We start from the raw sequence: 24,326 nt of genomic DNA on the forward strand, positions 1-24,326 counted from the left end.
AAATTTTAATCAACACTATGAAATATCAAATTTCAAAATAAGTCATACAATTTTTTACATTTTCTTTCCAAATGACATTCCGAGTACATCTTATAAACGTTATTGTGTACATAACATAAACTACGTTAAATTAACCGACTCTTTCATAAATGTGATCAAAGACAACAAGGCAGCCAAGCGAAATGAATACTTCGTAAAATAAAGAGTTTGATTTCACAGATACGGACCATTGTAGGCAAGCAAGTTTCAGAGAATTCTTGAACTGGCACTTAAAGATATCCTCAAGGATGATAAGAAGTTTCATTATTAATTCCAATTAATTAATTCACGACATCAATATTGTACTAATTGAGCAATATAAGTTTCAACATAGACGACTGTCTCACGAAATAAATGTCACGTGTTTTTGAAAAAAAGGAATCTTGTTAAGTGGTGTATCAACAGTTAGTTTAGTTCCCTGTTCCGTGGACTCCCGATCTGGCAGGATAATCATAAACACCACTACGGGAAGCAGACTCATCAAGAAAACAAAAAGCAGTGACATAATATACAGATTTTTTTATGTGTACACTTGATGGTTGTTGAAAGCAATTGGAACGATCTTTTCTTATGTTGGACATTTTGAAAAAAAAATGTTTTTTTTTAAAACAGAATAACGAACAACTTTATTAGAAAAAGCGCGTTATTAAAAATTATTATCGACGTGATTGTAAAATGAGGATTCAGTCAATAAACAGCCCAGTTCCCTAACGCAGCTCCCCCCATGGTTTCTCTGTGTCAAAAATATTTTTTCTTAATTTTTGGAGGTCCCTTGGTAACTTGCGCCTTGCTTATAGTGCAGTCTATGTTTGTGGACCCTGTTGTGCACGAGTTATTGAGGGAGAGATGTACTGTCATTATGGAGGTTATAGTGGATGTCAGATCAGCACCATTTAATTTAGGACTAACTAGATAGGTAAGTTCTTTAGTGAAATATGCCTATTATATGCACATCCACTCAGGTAAAGTAATAATAACAAGATTTTCACCAGCCATATTTAATGTTATGTGTAACATCATTTTTATTCAAGATTAACTTGACCTTGCATTTAGCAACACCAAAATACCAGTTTATAAAATCTGAATTTCTTTCCCATTTAGGTTGTGTTTCATTTCCATCTGTAATGCAATCAGAAATAATTTCATCTGCATTCTTTTTTGCATTCCATTCATAGGACATAAGTAATTATGCATGTTCATGTGGTGCTAGACATTCACATTAATTTCTGTAGCAATGAAGAGCTAAACTGACAAGTTTTTAAAAAAAACTCAAGGAATTTATCATATCATCTATGATTAATTTAAGAGATCTTTACCTCTGCCTGATTTTCTCAAGTTCTTGGTTGTGTATGTCATTTTGCTTTTCCATCTGAAATGGTAAGAATGACTATCATTATCACTGTAAAAATAACTAACATAAGGCATTAGGAGGGTTCAAAACTTAAGCAGATCAGTGAGAATATCTATCTGCCACCATTCTTCTTCTGTATTCACAAGAATTTATCAGAATTTTGTTTCTCACCTGTTCAGCTACACTTTTTGTGCATCCTGATTCTCAAGTGTGTGTGTGTGTGTGTATCTATGTATGTATGTATGTTTTAGGTACTTGCACATGTAGCCTGGAGTCAACAACCAATGATGTGCAAAGATCTATAACTTTGATTGAAAACATACATTTTGGTCTGCACTTACCACCATGTATTGCCAGGTACAGTAAAACCTGTCTTGAGACACCACTGCTATGAGACCATCTATTTTCAGAGACCATGTTCTCTATGCACATATTTATTGATCATAGTGTTATGACCTGTTATGAGAGACCAACTGGCAGAAGGAGTGGTCTTTCAAGACAGGTTCTGGTGTACTGTTTTTTGAAAGAAAATATAATTATGTTAAGTAGATGTGAGTGATTTCACCGAGTGTAACTGGGACTAATAACAGTAGATTTCAAAATCTGAAACTGACCTATTTTAAGTCATATATTTGTAAGTAAAAGAGCAGAAAAGCTACTATTATAACAAATCCATTTCAAGACTGAAAATTTTGTCAGCACAGGTTCAAATTTAACCAGAAATGAAACAACTAGAGTTCAGATTTCACATATTTCTAAAGTCTGGATGCTGCAATATATGGTCTTTGTAACAACTGTTTTGCAAAAATGTTTAAAACCTCAGACAAAAAAGATTAATGACCAGCTACTGACCTTGGACTTCTCTTCCTGTAATGAATGTGACGTCTGCTTCAGTTGTTCCTTTAAGTTATTATGTTCAGCCTCAATTTCCGACAGTCTACCCTGTAGTGTGCTTATTTTCTGCTTAGATGCTTCACTGTAAATTGAAAATTATGACAAGGATTGCTGAGAAAATCAACTCCCTCAAATACAAAATGATGATAAAACACAGAGGAATGCATAATTTATGTTATCATTAGGAGCCGTTTTGAAGAATCTAATAATGAGAAATGTATGGAAGAATCAAGCAGTTACCGATCATATAGACAGCTTTTGTAGTGCCTGATGATTCAAAAGATAAATTAAAAATGGGTAGCTGAGGTTAACAACTGGCATCAGGGATCAAACCTGGAACAACTACCAAAACCATCTGGATGTACTGTCTTTACCCTATTGTCTTTGGACACATAAAAAACAGTATATAAGCCTGCCAACCTTCTACAAAGTGGTGGTGGGTTTCTGAGATGAAAAAGGTCAGTTTTGATGTCCCAAAGTAGATGAAACTATGTGACCAAAGTAAATGATATTGTACAATTCTACAAGATAAGTTATCTATTCTTACCAGCTAAAAATAACTGGAAATTCAATTTTTAATAAAACAATATTAAATACAGTAAAACTTGTTATGAACGGCCTCTATTGTGAGCAGCCACCTGTCATTTCTGACCACAATCATAATGCACAGATTGATTTTATTATATAAACGCTGTCGTGAGTGACCACCTGCTGAATGCGACCAGCAACCATGAAGTCTTGGGAAAAAATGCATTTCGCCACTGCTATGAACGACTGCATTGCAAAAACGGACATAAATTCTGCTGACCTTTATTTAATCCCTGTAACAATGTCCACTTACACAATAAAAAAAAGAAGAAAAAAGGCTGGCTAATGATATCTGAAATATTTTAGGAATGCTTAGAGTGTTTATATTTTCTATTGTAAACCAGACTGAAGTACATGTAGATTATTCCAGCACTTAGACTGGTGCCCAGCCTTTTCGTTTCTAACATTCACATGTACGAGTAAAACCCAGTATCCCTATGAACAACCATATCACAAGAACAGAGACAGACATCAGTGAACTTTATGCAATCATTTGTAACAAATGACTGCTTGAATAGTAAAGATTGTTCTGATTAATCCCTCCCCAAAACCGAACACCCCACCAAGTCTGGCTACCACATCTGTATATAGTGCAAGATGGTAGAGTCCATAAACCAGGCTAATGTACATATTGCGAATTGTGCCACTGTAGTGCCAAAATTAAGGTAATGGTTGCATATACAGTAGCCCCCCTCTTATAAGGGCACTCCTATTGCAGGGAAGTGGCCTTATAATGAGGATGGCCTTTCTGGAGGGGGATGACAAATGCTAATAGTAAATACATATTAAGAAAGTCACAACTATATTTAATTCTAAAACATTTAATATTTTCATTTAAAAATCACATGCATGTTGTGAAATCAATGAAAAATAAACTGTTTCATCATTTTCAAAAGAATGTTATGAATTTTTGATAAAGTTTTAAAACTGTCTTTATAATAATGTTACAGATCACATCATCTGTCACTTTGTTGGTAAAAGTCTAAAAAACAAGCCAGTATCATCACAATTAAAAATATCCTTGCTGTCATATCCCCTGCATATATTTTTCAGTCTTTTGTTCCAATCTTAGACAACTTCATTATTAACATCAGCTGATTCTCCACTAAGGACAGAACACTTAATATTGTGTCGGGCTTGAAATTTGTGCAACCATCTGTTACTTGGGGTAAAGTCGTCAGATCCCATTTCAACTGACAAAATTGTTGCTTTTACTTGGATCACTCAACCGGTGAGTGGAATTTTCTTAGCGCAAGCAGTGCAAAACCATTCAAAAACCTTGTCATTCAAATCAGGAAACAAACATCTCCTGGCTCTAACAGTCTTCCTTTCTCTGTCCATCCCATCTTCCCATTTCCACAGAATTGTTTTCCTATCTTTCACCATATTGTTTATCTGAGTCTTTCCAACATCAAATTTTTCTGAAGGATCTTCAAACTCACCCATTTTCGGTCAGTTGAATTACTTTCACTTTCTCTTCTAAACTGAGAATTTTTCTTTTCCTAGATGACACGTTGATCTATTTGCATTAAGTTATTTCAATGTTGCCAACTACAAGACTAATAAAACAATTTTTCTGCATTAAATAAATTGCCATGTGTTTTTAAAGCAATTTTTCTGCATTAAACAATTGCCATTTTTTTTAAAGGAAGTGATCTTGTCATGTGATTCATTAGTCACAATCTGGTACCCTATTGTTGTTATACATTTCTTTACACTAAGTGAGAGAAGCCAAAACAGCTTTAATATGTACCATAACATCACGCAGATTTGACCTTGTGGCTGTTAGGATTTGTAATCTTAACAATTATTGTCAGTAGTGATAGCCATCAAAGTGAAGAAGCTCAACATCTTACTAAGGGAAGCCATAAAGGCTATCAAACCATTTTACTGCTGACTTGTGTATTGTACACTGATACTGCCACTTCTCAGCTGTTACTATTGTTCAATAATTGTAATCTTAACAATTATCAGAGTGACTAAACCAGACATCTCATGATAACACAGCAATAAGGCTAATAAGATTACATGTACTTAACCTTTTGTATGGATTAAAATTTGAGTTGTTCTTGGCTTTGTGGAATAAATGTGGCTTCTCGTGATGTGTAAATACTATAATATTAACCTTAGTGATACATGTACTTTAGTCAACACTTCTTTCAGTAACGAAAACCTGACATCAGGAAACAGAAATTGGATTACTTAGCACACGTTATAAACAAAATACTGGTTCTGGATACATATTAAAATAAAGCGTAGCTGCTTGTGAGAGGTCAGATTTATATTATTGCACTAATATGCTGGCCGCAGGTCGCGTTAGCTGGGTAGCCTTTCGTAAGGTGTATTTTTTAACACAAACTCGTCGGTGCCAATGGATTCTGGCCACAAGGAGCTGGTGGCCGCTGGTCAGGGGGGACGTTCAAGAGGGGGACTACTGTCTTGTCTTTAAAGAGTTAATTCATATTGCCTGGGGGTGAATAATGTCTTTGTCTATTAAACCAGCAAATGAGAATCATTTGTGGGATTTGATTGATAGTGTTAAAGGCTTGTGATGTTTTTTTTATTTTTATCCTGATGTTACAGTCATTACATCCCAATCACCAAACTGTCGTCTATTCAAGCTGGTGTAATAATAATGTTAACCCCTAGTACAGACCTGCAAACCCTGATGAGTCCATCTCAGTAAGGCAGTTGATTTTTTTTTCGTAAGATTGACCAGTTTTCAGTAAGGTGTAACAAAATATCAATCAGCAGACCACTCGCAAAATAGCAGTTTAAATGTCAGTATAACAAATTTTGGGTATTATAAAGGAAATGGAGTAAATCAGAAACAATTTCATATGCTAATACATGTACATGTGATCTTCAAATTTAAGTATATCTTTGTTGCTCTATTCTTTTCTTTTCAGATGAATGCATACAATATTTTAGCAAGAACTATTAAAAAAGAATAAAATATATGTACAGTGATTGTGGTTATTTTCCTTCAAATTGTTCTGAAACTGGACCATGGAAAATAGTTGTTGTTGTTGTTCTAGGGTTTAACGCCATTTTTCAGCACAAGATAGGCTATACATGGCGGCCAGTATAACTGGTGGAGGAAGAACCCTGGAAAACATGGGGAAGAACCACCGACCCATGAGAAGCTACTGGCAGGCTTTCCCACATACCCACGCTAGCCGAGCCTTGGACTCGAACCCACGCAGACAGAGGTGAGATGGCAGTGATCCGGAACAGTGAGCGCTTTAGACCACTCGGCTGCTCGGGGCCCCCTACCATGGAAAATGGTCTTTTTGTACAAACCTGTTATGAGAGACCACCTATCTTGAGCAGCCATTTCTTGTTGGCAGAAGGGATGCTCTCTCATAACAGGTTGTACTCTACAAGATTTCTTTGCAGAATATACTTCTAAACAAAATGCCAAACTGGACCCAATATTGTTCACTTGGTTAACAAAATGAATCATCTGATCATTTCACAACAAGTTTTGGTAATATTATAGGAACAAATTCCATGTAAACTATCTCACAAACTTTATATCATGCTGATTTTACCTATTTTACTACATCCTGATAAAAAATACTTTTTAAAGACAAAGACATAATTAATTTGACAATTTTGAGTGCATAGTATAGTTTACTGTCTCGTTTGTTTGTACTTCCCTACCGATCTTAAAAATTAAAAGCATCAAGGATATAACAAATCCACAAAATGTTGTTGTTGTTGTGGGGTTTAAGCCATTTTTCAGCACACGATAGGCATGACCTTGGGAGTGCAGTATATCCATCTGACAAAACAAGTTCATACTTTCCCATACATATGCAGTAACCTTTTTATTATATGCTAATTTTTTTATTCTACCTAATGCTTAATTATATGATCAAAATACACTACAAGAAACAAAGTAACTGAATGTATGCTGTATTCCAAACTAAATACACAAACGCAGATTGATCATTACACAACAACAACATTATTACTGCGCACATAACTCCACCCAGATAAATCTGAACTTAGTCGTGCACTCGATATAACTTTTGAAAGAAAATGCCAAGTCTAGTTGAAATTGAAATTTGGAGTCATACTGTGAATGAATGTGCATTTCAACAACTTTTCCATTTGATCTGGAATGAATAGATTTGGGTGTTTTTTCCAATTCTATGAAAATTCATGATTATGGCCTAGATTTATATGTGACAATTCCACATGAAATACATCAGATTGAAGAAGCTAGGGAGAAGTGTGTTGACATCTGCAAATGTGTTTCTGTTTCTGTCAATGAATGTTTGAAATCATAACGTGGGGAAAATATGAAGTCTTTCAATTGCAATTATCAAAAAGATTATTATTTCATTTTGAGTGCAGTAAGGAGGATATAACTGCACTTATATTCGAAATTACAGTACAATTTCAAAATGTGTAATCAAGATTGAGAACCTATGACATGGCTTACGTAATTTGGATTTCAGAACTAAGAAAGTACATTTTGAGGAAATTCAGAATGTAAAACTATAAGTGTATTTTTTTGCCATTCTTATCACCAGCTAAAGAAGACAGTATACGACTTGTCACTTGTATGTTATTTGTAAGGACCCTTTCTTGCATCTGATGTATAGCTAGCCTAAATCCAAAACATTGTATCAACTGAGTCAATGCGGAATGTGCCAAAGCAGCTGGTATGTGGCAGTCCATGAAACATCTGCTTTAGTTCATTCAGAAACAAATTTAAACAACCACAACATAAAGCGCCTACTATGCGAGTGTACATGATTTGTTTACAAATCAAAAGTGCTGGCGTCTGCGTCCATTGTTTGTTTACAATAGAAAGTAGTTCCTTTACGCACATGAATGCAATATGTATTTACACACGAGTTCAGTATCGGGTCATACTGCACGATCCTGACAATGTAAACTTAACGGAGAAAAAATGAGCATATAACAAACTGGTCATATCAGAAAAATTCAGGATAAACAAATGTCAAAAGGAATCTTGGTGAAAAGCTTATGATGATATGAGCATTCTAGGAGTAGCAATACCAGATATTAAAAATGTATGTCCTGGTGGATATATACAGGTCAGAACAGCACAATTTTAATTTAGAACAAATCAGACATCATAAGAAGTCTTCTGGAACAAACAATAGGTAAGTACTACTATCTGTTGAGAAGAAGCAATAACACGATTTTCAAGACAGCAACTTTAGCAGCAATACTGATGTGAGATTGGCAAATTTTAATTTAAGTTTAACTAGACATCATAAGAAGTCATTTGGTGAAAACCTGATGTCAATATGACCATCCATCTAAGAGAAGTAACAATAACAAGATTTTCAAGACAGCCTCTCGGGCGGCCATATCGGAGATTACATCCTCACCATATTAACTGAGGTCCAACTTGACATCATAAAAAGTCTTCTGGAGAAATATCCCATGGTGATATGACCTTCCATTCTGGAGTAGCAAGATTTACAAGATAGCTGTCTAATTTGGATTCCATGGTGGCCATATTAGGATCATTCAGACATCGTAAGAAGTCTTTTAGTGAAAACCCCATCCTGATATGATCATCCATTCAGGAGAAGCAGCAATAACATTTTCAAAATGGCCACCGGATATTGAAGTAGCACCGTTTTCATTTAGGACCATCTAGACCATGGGATGAATGTGTGTGTAAAGTGTACAAATTTTCATGTTAATTTTATAAGTAGTTTATGGGGAGTGGTGATAATAAATTTGTGCTAACATACTGTTGAATTATGGACATGGGATGGACCCACAATATTCTACAAACCATGCCACGACCCCATCTGGTTTATACCAGCAGAACAAAATAATCCCCCTCATACCAGGGTTAAACAAATTTAAAGCATCCAATTTTCCATAGGTTCCAGGACCATTGTTTATTACTCTTTCTTTATGCAACTTGTCAGTTTGTCCAAAAATGAGATAAGTTTTGTGGAAACTGGCAACCACTGGTATTTTCATGCTTACCTCTATAACCTATGTGTTTAACATTCTAGAACTTTAACCCTAAACAATAACAATGTTGATGATGCCATCACCACTATCAGAAAAGTGACTACTGTATCTCGTCATACTTTTGCATGTGAGACAATAATGCAAGGAAAATTAATTAACTGGACTGCCTGAAGACTGGCAGTACATTTAAAAATTCTTCTGATAAAATTATTTATATAAAAAGACTTAATCTGTCAGAAGACTTGTGGTAAAATGTCTGCAACAATGACTTTTGAGTTGAAGTTAATAATGAACATCATTATAAAACAAAATGCTGACAGACACATGAAGCTTTGTCGCTTATAAAGATTTTCTACCATCAGTCGGCCCTGACTTTGCCAATGAGACAGACTGATAGTAGCAATCAACTTTCCAAATCAACATTATCAGTAGGGTATACTGACGACTATAGAGTTAATGTACTCACAGCTGTTGCTGGAGTGTGGTGGAGATGGAAGATTCATGCTTGGTCAACTGTGTCAGTGTTTCCTGTTGCTGACTGGTCTCATGTCTCAATCTGTCCACCTAAATTACAATGGAATTGAAAGAAAAGCTAGAAATGTGTTCCTTATGACATGAATGCCCCCAACAAATGATATGATGGAAAGAAGTCAAACGATACCCTAACACTGTAAACAAAATCCAGCTTGTCTTTTTAGTCTAAATCATAATACTAAATTTGGTTTTGATATATCAATTATTTCCAACGTTAATAAGTGGAAATGAAATCTGCAAAGTAGGGAGTAATAGACCTAGGCTGCCAATTGCTGGGAGTGACTGCGACTGCCATCCACCAAATCTGGTGGACAGACAACATTTTAAAGAGACAAAGGAAAATAGTAGATAGTACTCAATGCACTATTAGTGCTAAAAATTATATTATCTTTTTGGCTTTGATAGTTTTGACACCCTAACTTTGACATCTGAATTGCAATATCATATGTTAGTTGAACACTTAAATTTTGTAATAAACATTTCATCAAGAGGTCAAGTAACTCGAAAAAAAACATTAACATTTCTTAATATCTGGTTCACCTGAAACGAACTGCACATTGGAATTCATTCTGTTCTGGATCATGCTGTCATTCAACCTTAGGATTCACTTATTACTCAGCAGTATTTATTCTAATTATTCTAATAAGTTTCTGAATTACTTTTCATTTCAAATTAATAAATCATTGATTAAAAGATAAATTATGTATATGCATAAACTGAGTCACATTTGTCTTTATTCAAGCTGAAGATAAATTAAAATGTCATCATTTTTAGTGTCAACCTTAGTTTTTAGTGTCACATTAGTGCCATAAAAAAAATCAAAGACTTTACATTGCACCCTGGCAGGCTGCCACACACCTAGAATGTTCTGATGGCTAAATGTGTTGTTTTAACTCATTAACCTCTGTAGATTTTTATCATTTTGTCCTGAAATAAGAGTAGGAAACACATTTTTGGGGGCTGCTTCTAAATACATCTAAATGAATCTGCATCCAAGTGGCTTCCATTTGGCCTGATGCCTAGTTGGGTTAGAAATGTTGTTTTTCATTGGCTATTTCGCTTGTGCATATGCAGAAGGGTAAAAATTGGATTTTTCTTTTTGCTTACTGGACCCATCATTTTCATGTCCTGGCCACGTTTTACCTGAAATCCCGAACTTATCCTACTTTTGCAAAGGTTTGCCTATCTGTGTGCAATTCAGACCAGTCTGCCTTAGAATTTAGGCCAAAAGTCTAAAATTCAGACACAAAATCCAATTCCAATGATGGCTGAATTTTTTGTGTAAAATAATTGGGTCTCAAAAATGTTGTTCCCTCTGTATTTTGTAATGCGAGTAGAAAGCCCAGATTATTGGTATCCTAGTAGAGCTATGTCTGTCTACTTTCTGTAATTTGGTGTATCTTAAATGACCCTGATGCTACAGAGCTCAGACATAAGGTACTACCTCCTGATGCATGTGGTGCCAGGGGTTAATGAGTTAAAATGGATATTAATTACCATCTTACAGTTTTATTGCTTTAAACGACTTTGGCCATTTGCTCCTTTCAACATAGATGTGGATGGACATACACTCTATTTTCTCCTTTTTTTCTTGACAAAAAAAGCACAGGAGTCAAGATTTGGGCGACAATGGACAAAAAACTGCAAGAGAACTGGCAATCCCACACTCAAAGTGCAAGAATACATACATGATGTGTTAGGATAAACCAAAATGGGAAACAATGCACCCTCTCTGATAGATTTATACTGAAGTGGGTATATATATATATATATAAAGAGAGAGAGTACAGGATTTTGAAGACATTGTTTTAAGTATAGTGTCTCAACAATAGCCAAGACTTCCATTTCTATATTCCCATTTATTTCCACTTAAGTCATGGATGACCAAGATTATATTAATGTCATCCTATCTGTTAACACTAAAAAAATCAGCTGCTCCTCTTTTTGTGTTTGTAATGTCAAAAGCTGTACAAAGATACAATTCAAACAAACCACTGTCAGATTAAAGCAAAACAATTTTAAATATGATCAAATGTACAGATTTCATATCAAAACATTACCTCCTTTTGAAGTTCCTCCAGTTTTATATCTTTTTCTTGTAGTGTCGCTTTGAAGTCCATCAAACTTCTCTGCATCTGATCTCTATCATGTGAAAGCTTGTCCCGCTCTGCAATTACCTCCTCTTTCTGATGCTGCAACTGTTCGGGCAGAGAACAGATCAACAGTCAATAAACTCTTTTTATCTGCTATTGTCATTACCTTATGAATAAGTTTAATAACTTCAGGGGTACCCGTATGCATATTATACAAACAAAATGCCAAAAAATTCTGATTGAAACAGAGCTCAATCCAGACCTTTTTGCTTTAGTATACAGAGGTATTGAAAGTGAAGTCCTGATCTTGCATAAGAAAAGCTGAGAACCAGCCATGTCTCTTTAACTTACCTCTGCAACAATAATGTTCCATATGTATCATAAATCAAGACATTAAAGCAACATTTAGCAAGTTAGGCAAATTTTTCAGAAATTCAATTTACTTTATAAAATTACATAAATGTTAATATGCTTTCCAAATTTTTTTATTCACAACACCATACCTCAGTCTTTGATTTCAGGAGCCGTTCCCTCTCCTCAGTTAGGTCTTGAAGTTTTTCACTAATGTTGTCCCTGTTTTTGATTGCCTCCTGAACCTTGCTATGGGCCTTGGACACTTCCATCTTGGCTTGGATAAGTTCTGAGTTCAGAGACTCCTTCTCTGTCTCCAGTCTCTTCAACTGTTTTTCCACCTTCTCTTTTTCAAACTGCAGAATAAGTAATAAATCTTTTCTATCATGCTGTAAAAAGTGCTAAGTGAAAAAAGATTTTAGATTAAATAAACCATAACTTTTTAATGTTTTGTAATGAAACACTGGTGCCACTGATGAAAAATAACTGCTTTTTCCTTCTTTACTGAATGGATGATACACAAGTAGTGAAACGTTTTCTAAATAGCTTCTGTATATGTCATTTCTCAGCTGACTTAACATTGTTTGACCTTTTGGTCCAGCTTGGGAGTTGTAAATTAACAACTACATAACACAATGCCACTGGTTAGTTGACCAACCTAATTATCCATGTAGGCATGAATTCTTTTATGGTACATGTACCATGGCTTTCTGAATTTGCTAATGTATCATACTGGTTGAGTCAAAGAGGAAGAGCATTATGTAATGTGGGTGCTATTATATTAAGTGAACATATTACTACATTGGTTGAACCTTCAAATCATGTTTAGACTGCCATTGTCATAGATTATATGGCTATTGTCACAGATTATTTGGCTAATGTCAGATTATATACCTAATGCCACAGATTATTTTGCTAATGTCACAGATTATATGGCTAATGTCACAAACTATTTGGCTAATGTCACAGATTATATGGCTAGTGTCACAAACTATTTGGCTAATGTCACAGATTATATACTTAATGTCACAGATTATATGGCTAATGTCAGAGATTATTTGGCTAATGTCAGAGATTATTTGGTTAATGTCACAGGTTATATACCTAATGTAAGATTATATGGCTAATGTCACAGATTATATACCTAATGTCAGATTATATGGCTAATGTCACAGGTTATATACCTAATGTCACAGATTATATACTTAATGTCACAGATTATTTGGATAATGTCACAGGTTATATACCTAATGTCACAGATTCTATGGCCATTGTCACAGAATATATTGCTATGTCACAGATTTTAGGGCTAATGACAAAGACTATACGGCTAATGTCACAGATTATATGCCATTGTCATAGATTTTATAGCTAATGTCATGGATTTTACGATCCTAGAGCTACCAATGCTCTCTCACTGAATCCATCAGGTGACAACAGTTTAGACATGGCATTCTTACTTCAAAGTCAAGTGCAACATATGTCAGTTTCCTACCTTCAGTCCACACTAGTTCAGAAGTACCTGTACAGCATTTACTAAGGGTCGCTTTTGATGTCTAATTGAATCCAACTGCAAACTGCACAGACCCTGATCCATTATCACATGCTGCACTGGCAGATCTGGGTTTATGCAGTTTGTTAGAAGTAATCTGTAGAGCAAGCAATATTTGCAGTTGAATTTAACTTATACGCAAGTATTTATTGCAGTTACACTATAAAGATAATCAATAATGACATAATACATTAGAATAATACACGTTTATCTCAGTTGTACATCATAATGACATGTTTAACCAAAGGAGTGCACAACATGCTTTCTATAAAGAAAACAATTTTATAAGGGTTTGATGTTCAACTGAATGAAAGGAATTTCTAATAATCCAGAAGAAACCCATTTCTTGCTTCATTATTTTTACCTGACAAATGTTGAAACTATCACAGATTTTCTTCAGAAAAACTTTTGGCAAACAAAGTTTGATTTATATGTTTAACCTAACATATTCACAAGCACTGTGCAAAAAATCATTGACCTCAAACCTAATGTCACTCGATAACAAACTTTTCAAGATGGCCACCATATCAGCCATTTTTTAATGCTACATCATCAGCACCATTGTCATTTAGAACCAACTATATAACATCAAAAATATTGCAGTGGAAACCCCATATCAATACTGCAATTGTTCATTCACAAGGAATATTCACTGAAATATATTTTCAAGATGGCCACCAAGACAGCCATATTGTGAGGTCAGATTGGCATTATTTTCATTCAGGACCAATGAAGTCTTTTAGTGAGAATCTCAAGTTGATACGACCATCTGTTCTGGAACAGTGATAACACTGAGGGTCCTATTTTCATTCAGGACCAACTAGATGTCAAAAAAATAAATGGATGACAGATAATAAAAGAATAACAGAGGAAGGCCCATTATCTAAGCTTTTCTGGTCTTTGATCAGTGGAGCTAAATAGCACAGGTTTCACATGAATGCAGCTGTGAATAGCACTATGATGATACAACTGATGTAGAAAACAGATTTTCAAAACCTAAACACACAAACAAGACAGGAAAGATACTGACTTTAGGTATAAGGTAATATTATTTCAAAGTTTAACCGAATACACCAACTGATGTGAAAGATTTGCAAGAAATTTTAAGATAAACTGTTAATAATTATACTTGTTTTGCCATTTACAGATCTGACAAACACGTCATAAATTTATATGAATAGGCAAATATTATGATCATGTTTATGTGTTCATGGGGAGAGAGACAGAGACAGATGATTGCATCATAATTATGACCCAAATATATATAAATGGGTGCTACAGAAAAAGTCACTATATCTCTTTTCAATTTAAAGTCTTCAGAAATTAAAAATCTTAAAACCAATGACTAAGCAATCTAGTCTTGTGTGGGGTAGAGGGGGCAAAGACAGACATGGGAAAAAATTTTAAAGCGGAAATCCATGGTTGATGATTTGGTTGAAATTTTTACCAATTCACATGCCTTATTATTTACATAACTATGCCTCACCTGTACAGCCTCTTTTTCTATGGTAATCTGGTCTAAAACCTGTTTATGTGCTTTTGTCTGGATCTCTTGTTTACTTAGATTCTCTGACAGAATTTCATGCTGTTTTCGAAGTTCTGCAATTTCGTGGTCTTTTCTTTTCACTAAATTTTCTTTCTCTTTTTGTAAATCATCTTCCATTTCCTTCATTTTTGTCCTTGATTTGTCAAGCTCCTTTTGCTAAAAAAGCAATGAAGTGCACAATTTATGACTGTAAATACCATGCCTTATTAAAAAGTGAACTAACAAAACTTGCTTAAATAGGTGTATGATGATTGCTTATTACATAAATTTAAAAAGTAAGTTAACACTGTACATTCATGGCTGTTCTATACATTATTACAGAAGTTTGCATGATATCACCATTTTCCCTACCAAAATGTAATCTTTTTGCCACGGGTAACTTTCCTGCAGCACTGAGTTTAATATGTTCCTCAGTGTTGTTGTTTCACCAATTAAATGTCATACAGAGTGTTCAGTAATGACAGAGATTATACCATTCCTTGATCAAATATTTTACTTGGCACAGAAATAGCCATTATCATTACCCTTGAAACAAAAGAAAAGCTAAAACTATTTTATGAAACACAACTGCTCCAGTTTCCTCCTTTTGGCATTACATGAATTCCTTGCCAAAGTTACTGAAACACATATCTGACCCAAAGTTAATGACATATGAAATACAAGTAACAATGACCAACTTTCGATAAGTGTGTTGTAATTGCAAAGATACATTCATCATAAAGATGCGCAACTCTGCAGTCAACAATTCAATAGCTTCTGTATATACTCGTTCACAAGTCAAGTTAAACTGCGAACAACATATGGCCTTACCTGCTGATGTATAATGTTTCAGCAGATCTGGATCTGTGCTGCTTGCAGTTGGATTCAACTGGCAGCAAGTATTATTGCACTCACGATGAACAATCCAAAGATAGAAGTACACACAAAACGTGTGTGTGTGTGATTTGGATTATTAACGTAGCTTTAACAATTTTTCAGTCATATCGCGAAAACGTCTGCATTGTGGCAGCTTATAGTGATGTCTAGCACTGGGGAATCATGCCACAGACATGTAGCATGATGTCCCACCCAGTCACATTATCCTGACACCAGGCCAACCAGCCCTAACACTGACCTCTTAATGCTGAGCGCCAAGCAAGGCAGCTGTTAGTACTATTTTTGTAAGTCTTTGGTATGACTCGGCCAGGGTTCAAACCCACGACCTCCTGCATCCGAGGTAGACACTCTAACCACACAAACAAAATGCAAGTTTAACTAAGATACCTCGGACAAAAATAAGTAGCCATCATTCACATTTGAATTCATAGAAGAATTACAAGTTATGTTTTTTTCATAAGTTAAATAAATCATAAGTCACTTCTCTCTGAAAAGTTTTGGAATCTTCCTCAAAGAAATTCATAATATCTGCTGAGTGTCTGAATATTCAATTTCTAAAATTTTATACTGTTTCTAAAGCATATAAATAAAAGAAACCTCTCTTGTTCACTAAATAAAAACTCTGTTTTTTCTTTTGGCAAATATACTGATGTGGGAGGCAGGTGGATTATCAGACATCACTGCACTAACAATAAAATATTAATGCATTTTTAAATTTTTCTTACATCCTATAACACTTATATCATGAACTTGGCAAACACATTCAAATTCATAAAATGTACATATTAGTTGGAAACATTTTGCAGTTAACTGTTGTACTGTAATGCATCTATGTATGATTCTGTGTGTGTGCATGTGTGTACATACATGTGTGCATGCATATGTATGTATGTATGTGTGCATATGTATGTACATATGTATATATGTATGTATGTATGTATGTATATGTGTGTGTGTGTGTGTGTATGTATGTATGTATGTATGTATGTATGAATGCATGTATTTATGCATGTATCATTCTATATGCATGTGTGAGTGATATATAGGTACGAAGGTAGATAGGTAGGCAGGTAGTGTGTTATGAAGCACCTTATGTACAATATGAATCCATTGTTAGAGACACTTACCACATCCTCAACTTTGCTTTTGCAAAAAATAGAAATTTCTTCATTTTTGGCAGTTAAAATATTAATTTCTTTGTCTTTTTCTGCCTTCAGACATTCAAATTCATTATTAAGTTTTGCCAATTTTTGAGTAGAACTCAACAAGTCGGCTTGTAGTTCCTGGATTTTTCTGAAATTGAAAATTAAAACAATTCTAATATCAAATACTAATTAGATAATATTTTATGTTCTATTTATCAACTCCATCAATTAAGATTTGTATAAATGAATATTTTATTTACATCAGTGCCTGGAATGACTGCTCAAACACATTTCTAGCTCTAAAGTGTAATCTCAAATGACAACAATACTTGAAAATAAGACAGTACCTATGGTTGAACATTTAGCCTACTACTGTGCTAGACTTTTTAAGTTCTAAGTTCTATTAATAAATGTATGGCCTACTTACAGAAAAGATTATGATCTCTTACTGTATATACTTAATTATAAATTGCATCTAACTGTACACTGCGCAGGTCAAGATCTGGCATCACATAATTGGCCAGCAGATCTGGTTCTGTGCAATTTGTAAGAGTAATCTGTAGAACAAACAACACAGAACCTGATCTGCCAGTGTAATATGCAACGGCAGATCAGTCTATGTTGTTTGCAGTAACAGGTGAGTACATACGGTACACAATAATAAAAATGTCATAATTTATAAATTAAGACTCCACCATAGATTTCATCATTTCCCCAGTTAAAAAGTATAACTTGATTACACTAACAATGACACCAATGGCACAGGATGAACATATTCGGATGAAACCTCCTCCTCCCATGATCCCAAAATGCTATGAAAGTATTTTTGAAGTTCAACAGAAGCTCTTGGTTGCAATAAAGCTTACAAAGCCTGTAGATTCAGCTGTAGAACAAGACCTAGGGGTAGAGAACAAAACTGGCATTTCATATTCAAAAAGCAGAATCTTCAACAAGGCTGAAAATAATACAAAAAGACTGAAAATACAACACACTGACTTACATTAAAAGCAGTTTTTGATCAATATAAAACAGTCTTATCTTTACAGTCAAAAGTTATAACAGTAATCATATAATAGTACTTGGCAATCCACTATCAGTTTCTTGAACTTCAAAAAAGTATATATCATAAGCATAGAAAGTTAGGAGCTAAGCAAGCTGCAAAGTACAATAAAGGTAAAGGAAACAGATAACTTCAAAAGAAGCCCAATTTCATCGCTTATTTATTTCCCTCAAAATGGACAAGGACTTGAAGACTAAAACTTGTCTACTGTCATGGATCTTTCAACATTTTCTGGTATATACAAGGGAAATCAAATCTGTCTGCTTGGTACCCACTGTTATCAAAATTACATGGTTGTTAAATGTTACTACACAGCTAAGAGATACCTTACAAAACTATGATATATTCTTCCCCTTTAAAGGAATCAGAACAACTATTTCATTTTCATCAATGGATGAATGTCACCTTTTGAACTACATTCATGAACAAAAACTAAATTTGCCTTTAACGCATGTACAATTCAATAATACAGAAAACTTTGTGAAAAAAATCCATAATCATGTATTCAAAGCCCTCCTTCATCATGACTGTTCGTTTTTATGCAATCCTTGATGATTACAGTTTCATTGTATGCAATCCATAATGATTACAGTAGTTTCATTTGTATGTAATCTTTCATGATTACAGTAGTTTCATTTGTATGCAATCCTTAATGATTACACAATGGTTTCATTTGTATGCAACATTTGATGATTATACAGCAGTCTCAGTTGAATGCAATCTTTGATGATCACACAGTGGTTTAATTTGTATGCAATCTTTGATGATTATACAGTGGTTTCTATTGTATGAAATCTTTGATGATTATACAGTGGTTTCATTTGTATGCAGTCTTTGATAATTATACAGTGGTTTCTATTGTATGAAATCTTTGATGATTATACAGTGGTTTCATTTGTATGTAATCTTTGATGATTATATAGTGGATTATTTGTATGCAATCTTTGATGATTATACAGTGGTTTCATTTGTATGCAATCTTTGATGATTATACAGTGGTTTCATTTGTATGCAATCTTTGATGATTATACAGTGGTTTAATTTGTTTGTAATCTTTCATGATTACAGTAGTTTCATTTGTATGTAATCTTTGATGATTATATAGTGGATTATTTGTATGCAATCTTTGATGATTATACAGTGGTTTCTACTGTATGAAATCTTTGATGATTATACAGTGGTTTCATTTGAATGCAATCTTTGATGATTATACAGTGGTTTAATTTGTATGTAATCTTTCATGATTACAGTAGTTTCATTTGTATGTAATCTTTAATGATTACAGTGGTTTCATTTGTATGCAATCCTTAATGATTACACAATGGTTTCATCTGTATGCAATATTTGATGATTATACAGCAGTCTCAGTTGAATGCAATCTTTGATGATCACACAGTGGTTTCATTTGTATGCAATCTTGGATGATTATACAGTGGTTTCTATTGTATGAAATGTTTGATGATTATACAGTGGTTTCATTTGTATCCAATCATTCATGATTACAGTGGTTTCGTTTTTATGCAGTCCTTAATGATTACACAATGGTTTCATCTGTATGCAATATTTGATGATTATACAGCAGTTTCAGTTGAATGCAATCTTTGATGATCACACAGTGGTTTCATTTGTATGCAATCTTTGATGATTATACAGTGGTTTCTATTGTATGAAATCTTTGATGTTTATACAGTGGTTTCATTTGTATGCAATCATTCATGATTACAGTGGTTTCATTTGTATGCAATCCTTAATGATTATAGTGGTTTCATTTGTATGCAATCCTTAATGATTACACAATGATTTCATTTGTATGCAATATTTGATGATTATACAGCAGTTTCAATTGAATGAAATCTTTGATGATTACACAGTGGTTTCATTTGTATGCAATCTTTGATGATTACACAGTGGTTTCATTTGTATGCAATCCTTTATGATTACACAGTGATTTTATTTGTATGGAATCCCTCATGATTACACAGCAGTTCCATTTGTAATGGAATCCTTTATGATTGCACAGTGGTTTCATCTGTATGCAATCCTTCATGATTACACAGTAGTTTCATTTGAATACAGACTTTCAAGAGTATACAGTGGTTTTCTTTGTATACAATCCTTCATGATTACACAGTGATTTTATTTGTATGCAATCCTTCATGATTACAGAGTGATTTCATTTGAATGGAATCCCTCATGATTACACAGCAGTTCCATTTGTAATGGAATCCTTTATGATTACACAGTGATTTCATCTGTATGCAATCCTTCATGATTACACAGTAGTTTCATTTGTATACAGACTTTCAAGAGAATACAGTGGTTTTCTTTGTATGCAATCCTTCATGATTACAGAGTAGTTTCATTTGTATACAGACTTTCAAGAGTATACAGTGATTTTATTTGTATGCAATCCTTTATGATTACAGTGATTTTATTTGTATGCAATCCTTTATGTTTACACATGGTTTTCTTTGCATGCAATCCTTCATGATTACACACTGGTTTTCTTTGCATGCAATCCTTCATGATTACACACTGGTTTTCTTTGCATGCAATCCTTCATGATTACACAGTGATTTTATTTGTATGCAATCCTTTATGATTACAGTGATTTTATTTGTATGCAATCCTTTATGAATACACAGTGATTTTATTTGTATGCAATCCTTTATGATTACAGTGATTTTATTTGTATGCAATCCTTTATGTTTACACATGGTTTTCTTTGCATGCAATCCTTCATGATTACACACTGGTTTTCTTTGCATGCAATCCTTCATGATTACAGTGATTTTATCTGTATGCAATCCTTTATGATTACAGTGATTTTATTTGTATGCAATCCTTTAATGATTACACAGTGATTGTATTTGTATGCAATCCTTTATGATTACAGTGATTTTATTTGTATGCAATCCTTTATGATTACACAGTGATTTTATTTGTATGCAATCCTTTATGATTACACAGTGATTTTATTTGTATGCAATCCTTTAATGATTACACAGTGATTTTATCTGTATGCAATCCTTTATGATTACAGTGATTTTATTTGTATGCAATCATTTAATGATTACACAGTGATTTTATTTGTATGCAATCCTTTATTAATACACAGTGATTTTTTCTGTATGCAATCCTTTATGATTACATTTTTATTTGTATGCACTCCTTTAATGATTACACAGTGATTTTATCTGTATGCAATCCTTTATGATTCAGTGATTTTATTTGTATGCAATCCTTTAATGATTACACAGTGATTTTATCTGTATGCAATCCTTTATGATTACAGTGATTTTATCTGTATGCAATCCTTTATGATTACAGTGTTTTTATTTGTATGCAATCCTTTATGATTACACAGTGATTTTATCTGTATGCAATCCTTTATGATTACAGTGATTTTATTTGTATGCAATCCTTTAATGATTACACAGTGATTTTATCTGTATGCAGTCCTTTATGATTACAGTGATTTTATCTGTATGCAATCCTTTAATGATTACAGTGATTTTATTTGTATGCAATCCTTTATGAATACATAGTGATTTTATTTGTAAGCAATCCTTTATAATTACAGAGTGGTTTTATTTGTATGGAATCCTTTATGATTACACAGTGATTTTATTTGTATGCAATCCTTTATGATTACAGTGATTTTTATCTGTATGCAATCCTTTAATGATTACAGTGATTTTATCTGTATGCAATCCTTTATGAATACACAGTGATTTTATTTGTAAGCAATCCTTTATAATTACACAGTGATTTTATTTGAATGCAATTCTTTATGATTACAGTGATTTTATTTGTATGCAATCCTTTATGATTACAGTGATTTTATTTGTATGCAATCCTTTATGATTACACAGTGATTTTATTTGTACGCAATCCTTTATGATTACACAGTGATTTTATTTGTATGCAATCCTTTATGATTACACAGTGATTTTATTTGTATGCAATCCTTTAATGATTACACATTGGTTTCATTCTGTATCCTGACATTAACTTGTTTTACCATACTCCATAAGAATGAAAAATGCAGATAAACAGCTTTTATCTAGCAAAAATAAACCAAACTGTCAAAGCATTCTAAACATAACATCGTACTAAATTTTCCAGTGCAATAATTTTTCCGAAATAAGGACCTTAATTTTGTAAACACATGTCCTAATTAATAAGCATTTTTAAATTTTCTGATGTAGTTGTTTACTCTGGTGTTTGAAAGAGTTGATGTGTATTGGAAAGGTATGTATAAGCCAACCAAAATTTGCTATTTCCAAGAGCTCCACTGAGACCAAATCAAAAGATAGACCAAAAAAACTATTTTCTGCATTGTTCTCTGCAAGTATGTCATATATCTTTATTATTTTTTTTACACTTAATGCATGCTGAATTGGTGGTAATTTGTTTTAACACTTTCTACATACCAGTATATAAAACAGAGCTTTACCTTATAATACAAAATTCTGGCTCACTTCATGATTTCAAGTTCATTTCACTATTTGCTAATGTATATTCAAAATATTATTAGTACAATGAATGTTACAGTTATGATTTTTTCCCCCCAACAATGAAAAGCATAAGCAATGAGATGTATTTCTCAACATGACAAGGCATGGACAAAAAATACCATCTTTCACATATGTTGAGAATCCTCTGATACAGCTTGACCTACTATGTCTGGGGGAATTTCCATCCAAGCATAAAGCCTTCTAGTTGCTAACAAAAAATATGTAAACTTTGTCATGATAAATTGATAAATAACAAGTGAGTTATCACCTGGTAGTATACAAGCGACAGAACAATTTGGTGTCAAATGATAAATAACAAGGGAATTATCATCGAGTAACATTCACATGACAGGGCAATTTGGTGTAAAAGAAATGAATAATAAGGGAAATATCACTGATTAGTATTCACATAACATGACAATTTGGTGTCAAATAAATAATAAATAACAAGACAACTCTCACTGACAAGTATAAAGAAAACAGAATACGGTGTCAAACAAAAGAAAGAAAAAAAATTTCTATCATAGATGTTATATATGTTTTTTATTCTATTGTCCATGCACCTAAAACCAGGTGGCTTTGTTATGAACAGAATGTTTATTTTGGTCATGGGACAATTAACTCTGGTAAGGTGTAGGTAGTGAGTGACCATGGATGAAAGTCTAGGCCTCAACAGTCATTTACCCGACGTAATTTACCTCAACTCTGTTGTTCCTGAGGCCCAACAAATGTGTAACAAGGCGAATGTTTCATGACTTTTTCTGTTGGACCAATATATATCATTTGTTACTTTAATATTAATTCAGAAAACAGTGCAAACTATATATATATATATATATATATATATATATATATATATATATATATATATAACTTTAAAGAATTTATTGCAAAAAACTATATAACAAATGGTGACATTTATCAGTTTTAATCCAAAATGTCTAAAATGACAATAGCTGTAAATGGTTTATATAATGCTGAATTTGTTATACAATGTACTACCAATATCATCATTAAATCACTAATTCTGGCCCATTTCAGCTAAGGGGCATGAATGCATATTTCAGCTAAGGGATATATGAAAGAAAAATCACAGAAATACTGGCAGAAAAAAATCCTGTCTTCACAAGAGGCTCAAGTGCGCCTGTTATTGCTTAACTGGCTTACATAACCTAACAGCTGACCATTTCATTAAGCATGCTTATAAAGTATTCTAAGAAATCAACCTATCTGAAACTTGACATCATGCTGATTTGACCTATTTTACTATATCCTGATAAAAAATGTTCTATGTTGGCAAAATTAATAAGCAGTCTCTTGATAATAACTGAAGTCACCCAAGATCCGGATGAAATAAACCCATTTCCCAAGTTTTACAGAAATAGGATGAAAAATATAGTCCCTGTAACTAGAAAGGTAATAAGCTCTGCCATTCCGATGCGATGTATCATATCAACATGCACTGATCTCACTTATTATACAGAACCCGTCTATTACAATAATATATAAGCTTAAGGTGGAGCAAATTCTGACTTGAATTTTAAAAGTCAACTGAGGGGTGAAAAATCAGCTAATCTGATAAAATGTTACTTTATTAATAGGCATAAATCTGGCTCCTAATCAAACTCATGCAAAATCTTGATAATATTAGACTATTTAACAAGTATGACCAAACTCTGACCAGAAATATAGTTGCTAGATTGTTTACAAGTTCAGCCAATAATATGCAAGGGACCATAAAAATGCAAGAATTTCACTCATAATCATACTCAACCAAAATTCAGACGATATAGGCCCA

At 33.5% G+C, this 24,326-nt stretch overlaps 1 protein-coding gene across 13 annotated transcripts in view; it reads right to left on the minus strand.

Moving 5' to 3' along the window:
• LOC149775740 (uncharacterized) overlaps positions 1–24,326 on the minus strand; it is a 194,377-nt gene that overhangs the window by 51,665 nt on the left and 118,386 nt on the right. For all 13 annotated transcript variants that reach the window (XM_089944251.1, XM_089944253.1, XM_089944257.1 and 10 more), the window contains 7 exons: positions 16,931–17,096; positions 14,868–15,083; positions 11,982–12,185; positions 11,446–11,583; positions 9,318–9,415; positions 2,243–2,366; positions 1,356–1,408 (listed from right to left, as the gene is read on the minus strand). In XM_089944251.1, coding sequence (XP_089800377.1) covers positions 1,356–1,408; positions 2,243–2,366; positions 9,318–9,415; positions 11,446–11,583; positions 11,982–12,185; positions 14,868–15,083; positions 16,931–17,096 — 999 coding nt within the window. The remainder of the gene's footprint in view (positions 1–1,355; positions 1,409–2,242; positions 2,367–9,317; positions 9,416–11,445; positions 11,584–11,981; positions 12,186–14,867; positions 15,084–16,930; positions 17,097–24,326) is intronic.

Source organism: Sinohyriopsis cumingii, chromosome 19 (assembly GCF_028554795.1).
Source record: "Sinohyriopsis cumingii isolate HCF-2022 chromosome 19, ASM2855479v2, whole genome shotgun sequence".
Lineage (NCBI taxonomy): Eukaryota > Metazoa > Mollusca > Bivalvia > Unionida > Unionidae > Sinohyriopsis > Sinohyriopsis cumingii.